The following is a 14,355-nucleotide window of genomic DNA, read 5'->3' as shown; positions in this document are numbered from 1 at the left end:
GTGCTGGGCCTTGAAGGAAACAGGTGAATAAAATGTATTAAGAATTATTCCAAGTTGGAGAAAGTCAGCCACTGCCACTTTACACACACACACACACACACACGAGCAAAGGGCTTTCCCACAGCAAACTCGGCACAATCCAAGTGCAGGAGGATTCCACGAAGCGTTCCAGTGTGCTGTATCTTCAAGAGTGCAAAGATGAACAGTGCAGGTCCCCGTCCCCAAGGCAGCGCCACCGGGAAACTGAAACAGGTCCCGGGTATTCTCGAAGCGGCTGAGAAGCGGGGGTGTGGCCTGGAAGAGACACTGGAATGGATTTTCCGCGCTAGACTTCGAGGTCCGCGCACTCAGTTCTCTGGAAGGCTCTCGCAATGCAGTACAGGGGATGCAGGCGTTTGTTCCCTGCTTCTCAGCTGCCGCCCTGCCTCCCCCAGCGCCCCGAAACTCCGCCCAGCTCCCGCCCCCGCCCCAGGGCGGCTGCGCGACCAAGCCCCGCCCCCCATCCCCACGTGATCGCCGTCCCTGCCTCCGCGAAGCGTGGGCCGCCATTACAAGTTCTGGCGGCTGGGCCCCGGCCGGCCTCCCTCCTCCCCCTCCCCGGTGGGGCACCGGTGACAGGTTGGATTTGTGTTGACCCGTCCCGTCTGGCGTTTGGAGCCGTGGGCCTCTGAGAGCGGGACGAGGAGTTCGGACCGAACTCCGGGGCGGACAGACAGACCGGCGGGCTGCTCAGGTGACGGCACGGCGGGGGCGGTGCCCAGGGCCGCGCCCCGCCCCTCGCAGGCCAGCGCCCAGAGCCCGCCGCCAGTGCCCGTTTCCAGTATGGCCGCCCGCCGTGCTTGACCCGCGGCCTCTCCGCTTCGACTCCCCGTGGGCGATGCTGAGGCGGAGGCCGTGACTGACACGCTCGCTCACACGCACGCACGGACCCAGACCCACGTCCGGAGCCCGAGCCCTGGGCCCGGAACCGCTGTCTCCCCCAGGCGCCGCGGCCAGAGCCCGGACCACGGCTCCCGCGCCGCCACCGCCTAGCCGAGAAGGACCGCGCCGGACCTCGAGCGCGGCGGCCCCGGGCCGGCAGGGATGGGGAAGCGGGCCGGAGGAGGAGCAGCGGGATCCGCCGCCGCTGCCTCCACGTCCGCCGTGGCCGGTCTGGAGCCCGCGGCCGGCCGCGGCGGGGGCCCGCGGAGCGCAGCCGCCGGCCTCCTGGGAGCACTGCACCTGGTGATGACCCTCGTCGTGGCCGCGGCGCGGGCCGAGAAGGAAGGTGGGTGTCAGCCGGCCGGCATCTCCCGGGCCCGGCCCCGCGCTGTCACCGCGCCCTCGCGGAGGCCGCTGCCGGGCTGCCACCGGGGAGGAAGGGCCGCGGCTCGCGGCTCGGAGGGCGGCCGGGCGCAGGGCTCGGTCCGGCGCGAAGTTGCTCGGTCGAGTCTCGTCCCGAGCCGGGAACTCGCAGTTCGGATGCCAACTCGCGGCTTTGACCGCACGGAGTTGCTCTTGTTCTCCGTGATTCTTTCCCCTCGTCTCACCCCCGTCTTCCCCCTTGTCTCCTGTCACTGCCATTTCAAAACTTCCTGAGTTCTCGTATATTCTTGCCACTTGGCTCACTAGGTAGGAGGGGCATATTTTTAGACTTGATTGTTGTTAATAAGCAAATTTCAGGACACTTTTTTTTTTGGTTGCGGTTTTAATAACGGCGTGCGAACAGAGCTCACTTTAAATTGTAAAAATAGCGACACTGGGGGACAGCTTGCCAAATTTTACTTTAGATTTGTTTAAACGTTTTCGGAGGAGGAATCTTGTATCTTTAGCTTCCCTCTTAAGTATCGTTTTGCAGTATTGATGATTGTTCAGCTAACAGTTCTCTAATATTTTTTACATGTCTTAAGATACGTAACTGGGTGTCATTGTTTTTAATGTGAAAGACTTTAAAAACCAATGTCAGGTTTCTAGCTTGCGAACCTTTACCTGTAATTTACAATTAAGGGCTAAGTGTTATTTTTTAGGAAACTCTAGTTAGCATTGTATGATTGTAACCACGGTGCTTTTCCGGGGTTAAAAATGGTTTTGTAACCTAGAAGCCCAGATCTGTACTTTCGTTGGCACTACCTGTTTTTTGAACCTGAGGAAATGAGTGACCACAGAGCCTTCATGAAGAAATCACTAAAAGTGAATGGTTTTTAAAAAGCTAAGCGATATTTGTTAGTTTAGCTTTCGTTTCACACTGAACTGCCACTGCAAGGAAAATAAGTTCTTGCCACAGTGAGTTTAGGGTTGACGTTCTACTTCACAACTAAAGTCACTTTTTACTGTTACAGGAGGCAACAGCAAAGCAAAGCAAATTCATGTTAAAGTGCCAGGTGCTTCAGTTTACTGTTTTTTGTTGTTGTTCAAAACGGTGCAATTAACTCTTAAGCAGTTTCTGTTAACATAGGAGGAAGTTATTCGAAGAATTGCTGTCTGTAGAAAGGATTCATCTACAGAGGCAAGAGTATTTCTTGAATGAAATATTGCTGCTTTAGGACTAGTCAGACCTGGGGTTGTCACAGTTCATCTTTGGTTACAGATCTGCAGTTGATTGGTTCTCGTGTGGCCATTGGCACCCAGCACAGCCTGGCATGTAGTTGGTGTGTCCAGTAAAACTGCAATGGTCCAATAAGTTAAGGTCTCCTTGAATTTGAAGTGGTGCTTGGCAGGTGTCCTGGTTTTTGTCTTCCTTGGATTACCTTGCACAGTGCCAGGCACACAATAGGCATTTAACATTTGTTTGAGGAAGTAATTATATTCATGGGTCATTAACACAGGGATCTAAAATGACTGAAAAACGTTAAGTTTTTCAGTAAAACATCCAGTAAAACATTAAGTTTGTATTGTTCTTCTGCTTATTTTTCCAGCAGCCATTTTTTATGCTAATTCTTGGTGTATACTTAAGAAAAATCCTTTGTTTGAGAAATGTCAGACTAATTAATATTTGCTAATTTCCCTTTTGTATGGTTTTTAAGTTTTAGTACATCTCTCTAATACCCATAAATGTAAGGGCCAGGGGAGGAGAATTGGGGCCCCGGTGTACAAGAATGAAAAGATGGGGTGGAATCAGCCAGTGGTCCTGAGAATCAGACACCTTTTGTGGCCTGTGTTGTGTCTATATGAACAATTTGAACAGAGAAATTAGCTATTGAAGATAATTGACATATCTTCTGCCCATCATCAATGGATCTGATTCTGACCAAATATTCCAGGAAGAAAGCTCCAAAATTGACCAGTGCTTTCAGTCCCCTTGGTGATCAAATTCTAATAGTTTCTGTTTGAATAAGTAGGAGAAGTGAGATTGATTTTCTTACATGAATGTGATACCGCAAGTTTGGCCCCGTTTGCCCCCCAAAGGGTGCTGTTTTGAGTTTTTTCTCAGCAAATCTGAGCAGACTTCTGAAGGCAGCTGAATTCACTCTGTCCATTTACATCCTGAGGATTTTTGGTGTGGTTTTATTTTGGTAGTATAAACTACCTTAACTTTTTGAAGCTAAGACTTACCTGCAATTTTAATGATGGTTCTCTGGGTATCTCGTATGTTAGTATATTTCTATTGCAGCCGAATTTCACTGGAAAATCTTCGAAACTAAGTAAAACTCATCATCTTCTAAAGAAAAGCAGCAGAAATTCCTAGATTACCTAATGCAGATTTCATGTTTGGACTAGGTGTTGTTAATTTTAAGTCAGACGCATGAGGCAACCTTTGTCTTAACATCCTGTATGTCTTCAGTTCAGTTCAGTCACACAATCATGTCCGGCTCTTTGTGACCCCATGGACTGCAGCATGCCAGGCTTCCCTGTCCATCACCAACTCCCGGAGCTTACTCAAACTCACGTCCGTTGAGTCGGTGATGCCATCCAACCATCTCATGCTCTGTTGTTCCCTTCTCCTCCCGCCTTCAGTCTTTCCCAGCATCAGCATCAGGGGTCTATTCCAGAGAGTCAGTTCTTCGCATCAGGTGTCCAAAGTATTGGAGCTTCAGCATCAGTCCTTCCAATGAATATTTAGGACTGATTTTCTTTAGGATTGACTGGTTGGATCTCTTTGCAGTCCAAGAGACTCAAGAGTCTTCTCCCATACCACTGTTCAAAAGCATCAGTTCTTCGGCTCTCCGCTTTCCTATATGTCTTAACACTGCTATATCTTAACATCTGTCTTCACTGATCTATGAGGGTGTGTTTCACTAGTCTAGAGAAAAGGGGACCTTTGAGGATGTTTTGACTGTGCTCTGTAGTTTGTAAGGACTTTGAAAGAGTTGTCCAGGGTAGAAGTTACTGTAATTATTACAACTTAATTGGTTGTTTTGGATTGCTGGCAGTTTTCCTTGAAGCTAAGATCTAGATATTCAGAAGAGTGAAAATAGGGGGATGGTGTAGTGAAAATATATTAAAAATACAGTGAAAATATGTGTGTATATGGTAAACATCTAACATTTAGTAGTATTTTTATTTGTAAGTCTGCCCATTCATTATTACCAACAAATAAAAGCTTTTTAAAAAAGCATCATGCATGCAAAGTCACCTCAGTTGTGTTTGACTCTTTGTGGCGCTATAGACTGTAGCCCTCCAGCCTCCTGTGTCCTTGGGATTTCCCAGGCAAGAATACTGGAGTGGGTTGCCATGCCCTCCTCAAAAAAGCATCATATATCATCTATAATATAGTTTCATTGTGAAATGTGTTTGGGGGGCATGGTTGTCTTTTAATTTTTTATAAATATCGAGGTACATTTTATGTATCTAGTAAAGATGAAGTTGGGTAAGTTTTCAGGAATGTGATTGTTTTAATCTGTAACAATTTCACATGTTATTATCACTAGTGATTTATGGCAGGGTGAAGTTTGATAGTCTTTCTTAGGACTTTTAAGTTTGTCTACCAGATACTTTTGTTTCATGCACAAATTTTTGTTTTAAGCTGTGTTTGTGACAGAAGTGCAGGAGGAGGGTACAAAAGCGTTCTGTCTCCAAAGCATATGAACAGAAAGTGCTTAGGAATAAAAGCAGGAAGAAAAGAGATTAAAAACCTAATTTGGTGAGTTTTTTTATCTTAGATGCTAGATTGATCAGGAGTAGTATTTACTTTCTTCTTATTGAATTTTTACTTTATAATATAAATGTGTTTTTTAAGAGTGATTTTCTAAAGAGTGAGATGTTTTCATTCTTTGCATGAGGGTAGAGTGATTACTTTTTAATTTAGAGCCTAGTAAGTAGAATATTCATTCATGTTGTTATTTAGTCGCTGAGTCTTGTCTGACTCTTTTGCGACCCTATGGACTGTAGCCCACCAGGTTCCCCTGTCCATGGGATTTCTCAGGTAAGAATAGTGGAATGGGTTCCCATTTCCTTCACCAGGGGATCTTCTCCACCCAGGGATCAAACCCAGGTCTCCTACATTGTCAGGAGGATTCTTTATGACTGGGCCACCTGGGAAGCCCATACTCATTCATAGTGCTCCATTAAGGAACTTCTGTCGCTTGCTTTTTACTAAAAGCTGTTCATTACTGCCCAGATCTGCACCGGGCAGCAGTGAAATGCTGTTGTTGAAAGCAGTGTGCTCCCTCTTTCTCTTGCTGAGGACTGTTTTCCTCCTCTTTGTAATCCTCGCCACCATCCTCAGAGATCCATGCCCCCCCAAAATCAACTTTGGGGGAGTAGGTGTAAAATCATTAATTTGTTATCATCCAGAGTAGAGTCATAAGCCAAGCTACTCTTAGAGAAAAATGAAATCATTGCCAGGTGTTGATATTATAAGTTCTCCTTCATCTGCCTGTGGCTTGAGCTCTCTGATTGGCCCGTCAGTGGGAGATGCCTTTTTTCTCTGGCTGAGTTTTTCCTTATCTGTGGTAAGCAGCATTGGGCACTGTCGATAGCTTCTTCTTGGAACTTCTCTCCCTTCATTTCTGTGACTTTGTACTTCTTGGTCATCATCCTGCCCCGCTCTCAGTCGCTGCTCTCTGGATGCCCGCTGCTCTCTGGATGCCCGTTGGCTGTCTTCCCTCTCTTGCATGTCTGGCGACCAGCACACACTGCTTGTGTCCAGAGCAGAATTGTCTGATGCCACCTCCAGTTTCCCAGTTTTTATTAACGCCATGATTATTCTGTCTGCCGCGTTGGTCTCGTTTCTGACCATTTACCAAGTGGCATGTTGGAGTGTTAACTTCCTTGGGCAGCTTGCCCACAGCCTCCAGGCTGGGGCACTGCTGGGGGTCCTCACCTCCCAGCTGTCTCCACTTCCCTTCATTCTGCCATCCATTCTCCAAATTTGTATTGTCTTTGTTACTCAGCTGTCATTCATTTTGGTGCTTAATCAGGTACTGCCTCACTGAGCTACCTAAATTCCCTAAGGGGGTCCTTCTTCACCCAGAATTTCTGTGGGGCAGAACCTCTATCAACATCTGCAGTGTGGACAGGGCGGGCATTTAGTTTTAAACAGAAGTTTGCCTCGAATAACCTCATCCTCCTGTTCTCATATCTGAGTTCTGGACTGAGAGTCCAGAGTACAGGAAACCTGTACTTGAACTTGGATTCAGGTACCATTAGCAGTGCTGCTCTGGTAAGACTTAGAGCGACGCCACGTTATTCTTCCCTACATGTTGCTTTCCCTTGTAACTAAAATGAGTAACATACATTTATCTAAACCATCACTTTTGTTACTTCTGGATTTTAAGATTTTGGATCCTCATAAAACCCCAATTTACATATCATGAAACAGGCACAGGGAAATAAAGGAATGTTTCCAAGGTAACAGAGCCGGTAGGCATTTAAGCTCGGGTTCCTTTGCAGGCCATCTCTTCCTTGAGCCAAGCTAGTCAATCCTAAATGGGTATATAAACTGGTAGGTTTTGTTGTATATCAAGTGGACTTCCCAGTGATCTAGTGGGTAAGCATCCACCTGCCATTGCAGGGGACGGGGTTTAATTCCTGGTCCAGGAAGATCCCACATGCTGAGGAACAGCTAAGCCCATGAGTGACAGCTATTGAGCCTGTGCTCTGGAGGCTGGGAGCTGCGCCTGACTGAAGCCTGTGCACCCAAGAGCTTGTGCTCCCCAACAAGAGAAGCCACTGCAATGAGGAGTCAGTGCTCTGCAATGAAGAGTAGCCCCGGCTCACTTCATCTGAAGTCCTCACACAGCAACAAAGACCAGAGCAGCCCCAAAAATAAAAATAAATAAAAATTATTAAAAAAAAGAACTGTCCTGCCAGTTTGTGCAAAACCAGCATGTTAAGTATTCAAGTGAGGTGCAGTTTAAAAAAAAAAAAACAACCATAAACATCCATAACACTTTCTATCAACTTCTCAACCATTAAAATGATCATAGGCCATTTGGATTGTGCATATTCTTAAAAATGCACAGGGAAGACCCATGAATGAGTAATCCGTGTAACATGCATTCGATATTGGAAGCCACTGACTCGACTCTTTGCTCTTAATATTTTGGTACTTGGTATATTGCTTAGGTTAAAATTAACATTGCATATGGGACTTCCCTGGTTAAGACTTCGCCTTCCAACACAGGGGTCATGGGTTAGATCCCACTTGCCTTTCAGCCAAAAAACCAAAACATAAAATAGAAGCAGTATTGTAGCAACTTCAGTAAAGACTTTAAAATTGGTCCACGTTAAAAAAAAAATCTTCTAAAAAAATGACATTGCCTTCTGTGAATTCACATACTCCTTAGTTCTAGATTGGTATGCTGCTGCTGCTAAGTCGCTTCAGTCGTGTCCGACTCTGTGCGACCCCATCCCTGGGATCCTCCAGGCAAGAACACTGGAGTGGGTTGCCATTTCGTTCTCCAGTGCGTGAAAGTGAAAAGTGAAAGTGAAGTCGCTCAGTCATGTCTGACTCTTAGCGACCAGGCTCCCCTGTCCGTGGGATTGGTATGACAAGTTAGTCAAGATGTGTGGATAGTCTCAGAAACTGGACCTGTGTTAAAAGGAAATGGAGATAATCCAGAGGCCAGTAGTGGCATCAGTTTTTGACAATGGTGAAATCTTGTTCAGACTTATTTATTTGACTGCACCAGACCTTAGTTACAGTATGTGAAACCTAATTCCCTGACCAGGGATTGAACCTGGGCCCTCTGTATCGGGACCGTGGAGTCTTAGCCACTGGACCACCAGGAAAGGCCCTCAGACTTCTGTTAGAAGTCTTGGAAGGGACTCCAGAAGTTCATTCCTGGTGCTTTGTTCATTCTGGTGAAGGGATTTTTTGGATTAGGCAATCACTATCATCTGTAGTAGATCAGTTTTTCTTTCATTCCTGTGTGATTTCTTTAGAAAGATATTTAGAAAACTATTATTCTTTGCTTGTTTCATTCTGTTGAATATAGCACTTAGAGCAAAGGTCTGAAAAATGTCTAAGGTCTAAGGTGATCCTTGACATTATCTGTCATGATAGAGCATCAGACCCAGTTTCTTTCTTTTTCTATATAATTGTGGTTAAAACAACAACAACACATAAAATTTACCATTCTAACCATTTTAAAGCTCGTAGTTCAGTAATTTTAAGTCAAGTTCACATCAGTGGGCAGTTGGTCTCCAGAACTTTTTCATCTTGCAAAACTGATACTCTACCCATTAAACAATAACTCTCAGTTTCCCACCCAGCCCCTGGAAGCCACCATTCTACCTTCTGTTTGTTATGAATTTGACTACTCCTGATACCTAGTATCAGTGGAATCATGGAGAATTTGTCTTTTTGTGACTGGCGTAGTTGACTTAGCATCTTGTCTTCAAGGTTCATCATGTCATAGCATGTGACAGGATATCTTCCCTTTTTAAGGCTGGTTAATCATGTGTGTGTGTGTGTGTAATTTTTCCGTTTTGTTTATCCATTTATCCATCAATGGACATTGGACTTCAGGGTTGCTTCCACTTCTTGGCTGTTCTGAATAATATTGCTGTGAATAGGTGGGCAAATGTCTGTTTGAGATCCTGCTTTTAATTCTTTTAGGTATATACCCAGAAGTGGGCCTGCTGGATCATATGAGAGTTCTATTTTTAATTTGTTGAACAACTGTCATACTGGTTTCCATTGCAGCAGTGCACAAAGATTCGTTTCTTCACATCCTCACCAATACTTGTTCTTTTTTGGTAATGGCCATCCTAATGTATATGTGGTAATATCTCATTGTGGTTTTGATTTGCATTTCTGTAATAATTGATATTGAGTAGCTTTTTTTCATGTGCTTGTTGGCCACTTCTATATCTTTTTTGGAGACATAATTGTTCAAGTCCATTGCCCATCTTTTAATTGGGTTATTTTTGTTGAGTTGTAGGAGTTCTTTATATATTCTGGATATTAATCCTTTTCAGTTAGATGATTTGCAGGTATTTTCTCCTATTTTGTAAGTTGTCTTTTAGGATTGTATTCTTTGATGCACAGAATTTTTTTATGTCTGACGTAGTCTTATTTATTTTTGCCTTTGTTGCTTGTGCTTTTGATATCATTTCCAAGAAAACATTGCCAAGTCCAGTGTCATGAAGCTTTTCCCTATAGTATTTTCTTATAGGAGTTTTACAGTTTGAGGTTTTAACATTTTGATATTAATTATGAGTTAGTTTTTGTCCATGATATAAAATAAAGGTCCAGATTCATTGTTTTGCACATGGATGTCCAGTTTTCCCAGCACCGTATGTTGAAGAGACTGTCCTTTCCCTGTTCAGTGGTCTTAAAACCCTTGTTTGAAGATCCTGTGACCATGTACATGAGAGCTGATTCCTGGGTTCTCTGTTCCACTCCATTGATATGTTTAGCTCTCTTGTTACTAGTACCAGCCACACTGTTTTGATCACTGTAACTGTTTTGAAATCAGAAAGTGCGGGACCTTAACCTTTGTTCTTCTCTTTCAAGATTGGCTGTTTGAAAAGAGACACTGATGTATAGAACAGTCTCATGGACTCTCTGGGAGAGGGAGAGGGTGGGAAGATTTGGGAGAATGGCATTGAAACATGTAAAATATCATGTATGAAACGAGATGCCAGTCCAGGTTCGATGCACAATACTGGATGCTTGGGGCTAGTGCACTGGGACGACCCAGAGGGATGGTATGGGGAGGGAGGAGGGTTCAGGATGGGGAACACATGTATACCTGTGGCGGATTCATTTTGATATTTGGCAAAACTAATACAATTATGTAAAGTTTATAACATAAAAAATAATAAAAAAAGATTGGCTGTTTGGGTTCCTTTGAGATCCCATATGGATTTTAGGATGGATTTTTCTATTTATGCAAAAAACGCTGTTGTGGTTTTGGTAGGTTTGCATTGAACCTGTAGATTGCTTTGTGTAATACTGGTACCTTAACCAGTATTACATCTTGGAGTTGTGATCATGGGATAATCTTCCCACCTTTTTGTGTCCTATTCATTTCCTTTCAGCAGTGCTTTGTAGTTTTTGGTGTACAAGTCTTTCACCCTCTTAGTTATTGGATTTATTCCCAGGTGTTTCATTCTTTTTGATGCTGCTCTAAATCAGAGTGCATTGTATGATTAAGAATTGTGAACTTCTAGTTTTTGATAAAAAGAACTATGCTCTGCTTTTGAGACATAACTTCTGCATGCTTAAGTTATTTCCTTAGATTACTTGCCCATAAAATGAAATATATTTTAAGCTCTCTCAAGTTTTAACAATTTGTGGCTATGTTTTTAATCAGTTATGATTATGAAATGATATGACAGTCTAACGTTGATTCTTAACAACTAATTTTATTCCTGTGTAGTTGCAGTATACATTTGAATCAAAGCATGAACTGGTAAAAACCCATCTCAGCAGTAAATTTGAGAAATAGCCTAAGCCAACTCTATTGATACAAGTTAATTTGCAGTTTGCATTCATGGTACAGCACAGGCACTACTTAGACTTTCTTTTGGGGGAATGAGTACATTGGAAGCAGCAGGTCTTCCTAGGGAATTGTTTCTGGTACGAAGATGCTTTCTAAAACTTAAATGTATTATATGAAGAGCTTTGAAATATGGTTTACATTTGTCATTCTAAAATTTTGCTTGGTGTCTAAGCAGTGTGTGAGAGAGGGCAGTGTGCTTTTCAGACAGGATCACCTTTACTAAACTTTTAGATGTGGCTCTTTTTTAAAAATAAAAAAAGTAATGTTTTGCTGTGCTGGGTCTTTGTTGCTCTTCAGGCTTCTCTCTCGGTGTGGCAAGCAGGGGCTGCTCTCTCCTTGTGTTGCACGGGCTTCTGTTGCCGTGGCTTCTCCTTGCAGAGCACAGGCTCTCGGGTGCACAGGCTCCGGTCTCAGTTGTTGCAGCACGTGGGCTCAGTAGTAGGAGCTCCCAGGCTCTAGAGCCACAGACTCAGTAGTTGTGGCATACAGGCTTAGTTTTGCTCCTGGGCATGTGGGATCCTCCCAGATCAAGGATCAAACCCATGTCTCCTGCACTGGCAGGTGGATTCTTTACCACTGAGCCACCAAGGAAGCCCTGGATCACTTAAAAAATACTTCCATGAGTTGGTGACATGGGCTCGTGTTGAAACATTGCTCCTTGATGCAAATGGAGAGTGGAATAGCAGTTAGCACTGTCAAGAGGTAATGTCTCTTTTCAGGGTTAGCACAGCAGTAGTAATGTTTCACAGGTAGGGAAGTTAGTTCATGTTTATAAGTTGATCTCACCATGCTGGGGACTTCTCTTGGGTTATGGCTGGACCCAGAAATAGGTTACTGAGAAAAGTGTTGACAAGAGACGAGAGTAAGAAGGGAACAGGCTGGCAGTTAAATCTCATTTTATTGGAATCCTAGAAATTCTTGTAAATAGAAAATAATTTCTGAAGATTGTCAGTTTCTTCCCGGCTGCATCTGAGTTTATTTATGGTTGGATAGGGTCTTGAGCTTCTGGAGGTTACGGAGTAGGGTCATAGTCCTCCTGGACCTAGCATTTTAAGGAGTTCAACACAGTGAGTTCTGACTTGGTAGGAGAAGCAGTAAACCATAAAGATGGTTCGTAAAGATGAACCAGAATGAAGAAAAAGTATATATGAAATGATGCTACTTATACAAGTTTGCTTTTGTACGATTTCAGCATATTAATGTAAGCAGTTATTGCCTGTGATTGGTAATGCCTAGAATTACTTGATGATGATTGCTGATGTTTATCTAGTACTTTCTTTGTGCCAAGCACTGTGCTGATTGCTTTACAAGCCTTATCTCTCTTAATCTTCACATTATGCCATGTGGGGACCACCGCAGTTGTTCTTCCTACTTTCCCTAAATCTGTTTGTTCTTGACTACAATTCCTCTGTTGCCATCAGTACTGCTTGGAGTGGGGAGGGGGTGGTGGTGGTGTGTGTGCTTGTTTATGATAGTATAAAACAGAATTTTAATCTCCAGTAAAATGAGACAGTATAATATGTAATGGTTCTTCTTGTACATGCAACTTAGAGGTCAATTTGGAAAAATTTTTAATTTCACAAAAAATTTCATGTTGGTTATAAAAATGAAACATTGTAAAATATAAATTGAGAAAGGGCTTCCCTCCTAGCTCAATTGGTAAAGAATCTGCCTGCGATGCAGGAGACCTGGGTTTGATCCCTGAGTCGGGAAGATCCCCTGGAGAAGGAAATGGCAACCCACTCCAGTACTCTTGCCTGGAGAATCCCATGGACAGAGGAGTCTGGGGGGCTACAGTCCATGGCGACGCAAGAGTCGGACACAATTTAGTGACTACACCACCACCACCAAATTGAGAAAATTTCTGTGATCTGTCAAGTAGAAAGAACCAGTATCAGTCATGATCTCTCTTCCTTCTCCCCCTTCCCCTGCCCCCCACTCCCCGTTTAAAACACAGATACTGCCATGTTGTCTTGGAAGTATCACTTGGGGCATTTCAGCAGCGTCGTGTGAGGGTGCCAGCTTTCCCACATCAGCTCTTATGTGTGTGTTCAGTCATGTCTGACTCTGAAACCCCGGGCTGCTCTGTGCATGGAATTTTCCAGACGAGAATCCTGGAGTGGGTTAGTTTTCTTTTCCAAGGAAGCTTCCTGACCCAGGGATTGAACCTGTGTCTCCTTCATTGGCAGGTGGATTCTTTACCACTGAGCCACTGGGGAAGCCCTTCTTTAAAGTCCTTGCTCACTTGGCAGTAAATTTGTTTAGTTGATTTTTAAATATTGCTCAGTTCAGTCATTCAGTCTTGTCCGACTCTTTGCGACCCCATGCATCGCAGCACACCAGGCCTCCCTGTCCATCACCAACTCCCAGAGTTCACTCAAACTCACGTCCATCGAGTCAGTGATGCCATCCAGCCATCTCATCCTCTGTCGTCCCCTTCTCCTCCTGCCCCCAATCCCTCCCAGCATCAGTCTTTTCCAATGAGTCAGCTCTTCGCACGAGGTGGCCAAAGTACTGGAGTTTCAGCTTTAGCATCAGTCCTTCCAAAGAACACCCAGGACTGATCTCCTTTAGAATGGACTGGTTGGATCTCCTTGCAGTCCAAGGGACTCTCAAGAGTCTTCTCCAACACCACAGTTCAAAAGCATCAATTCTTCGGCACTCAGCTTTCTTCACAGTCCAACTCTCACATCCATACATGACCACAGGAAAAACCATAGCCTTGACTAGACGGACCTTTGTTGGCAAAGTAATGTCTGCTTTTTAATATGCTGTCTAGGTTGGTCATAACTTTCCTTCCAAGGAGTAAGTGTCTTTTAATTTCCTGGCTGCAGTCACCATCTGCAGTGGTTTTGGAGCCCAAAAAAATGAAGTCAACCACTGTTTCCCCTGTTTCCCCATCTATTTGCCACGAAGTGATGGGACCAGATGCCATGATCTTCGTTTTCTGAATGTTGAGCTTTAAGCCAACTTTTTCACTCTGTTCTTTCACTTTCAACAAGAGGCTTTTCAGTTTCTCTTCACTTTCTGCCATAAGGATGGTGTCATCTGCATATCTGAGGTTATTGATATTTCTCCCAGCAATCTTGATTCCAGCTTGTGCTTCTTCCCTGAATGATGGAGTAGGTATAAGATGTATCTCAGGTTCAGAGAGAGGAGGGATAGAGCTCCAGGTGAGATACTAAGATCACATAGGCTTGAAATTCTGGGTGACCCATGGTAGGATTCTGCTTTTGAACCCAAGTTGAAGTGTATCATGAGAAAGGAATTCTGGGAATCACCATTCCACTGTGCATGGCAAGGAGATGGGGTAGGAAGAACATACCAGACTCACTCTGTGAGTTATCTACATTAATGAGCGGAAGTCCAGAAGAGGTAGACAGTTAAGAGGTAGAAACAGTGGTTGAGAGTGTGGCTCTGGTCGTCTCCTGCTTTCTGGCTGTGTGAGGGCAGGTGAGCAGAGTTAACCTCCACCTGTCTAGGT

The 14,355-nt window shown here is 44.2% G+C and overlaps 1 protein-coding gene across 3 annotated transcripts in view; it reads left to right on the top strand.

Annotated features, from left to right (window-relative positions):
- The first annotated feature begins 515 nt into the window (after nucleotides 1-515).
- Nucleotides 516-14,355, top strand: part of TMEM131 (transmembrane protein 131) — a 186,679-nt gene continuing 172,839 nt past the window's right edge. For 2 of the 3 annotated variants that reach the window (XM_061431587.1, XM_061431584.1), the window contains exon 1: nucleotides 517-1,267. In XM_061431587.1, the coding sequence (XP_061287571.1) occupies nucleotides 1,084-1,267 (184 nt within the window). In that variant the 5' untranslated portion in view covers nucleotides 517-1,083. Of the gene's footprint in view, nucleotides 1,268-14,355 lie in introns of all 3 variants that reach the window. The other variant, XM_061431586.1, reaches the window with a different exon arrangement.

This window comes from Bos javanicus, chromosome 11 (genome assembly GCF_032452875.1).
Source record: "Bos javanicus breed banteng chromosome 11, ARS-OSU_banteng_1.0, whole genome shotgun sequence".
NCBI classification, from domain to species: Eukaryota; Metazoa; Chordata; class Mammalia; order Artiodactyla; family Bovidae; genus Bos; species Bos javanicus.
The sequence above is the reverse complement of the archived record's forward strand: the minus strand, read 5'-3'. Positions and strand labels throughout refer to the sequence as shown.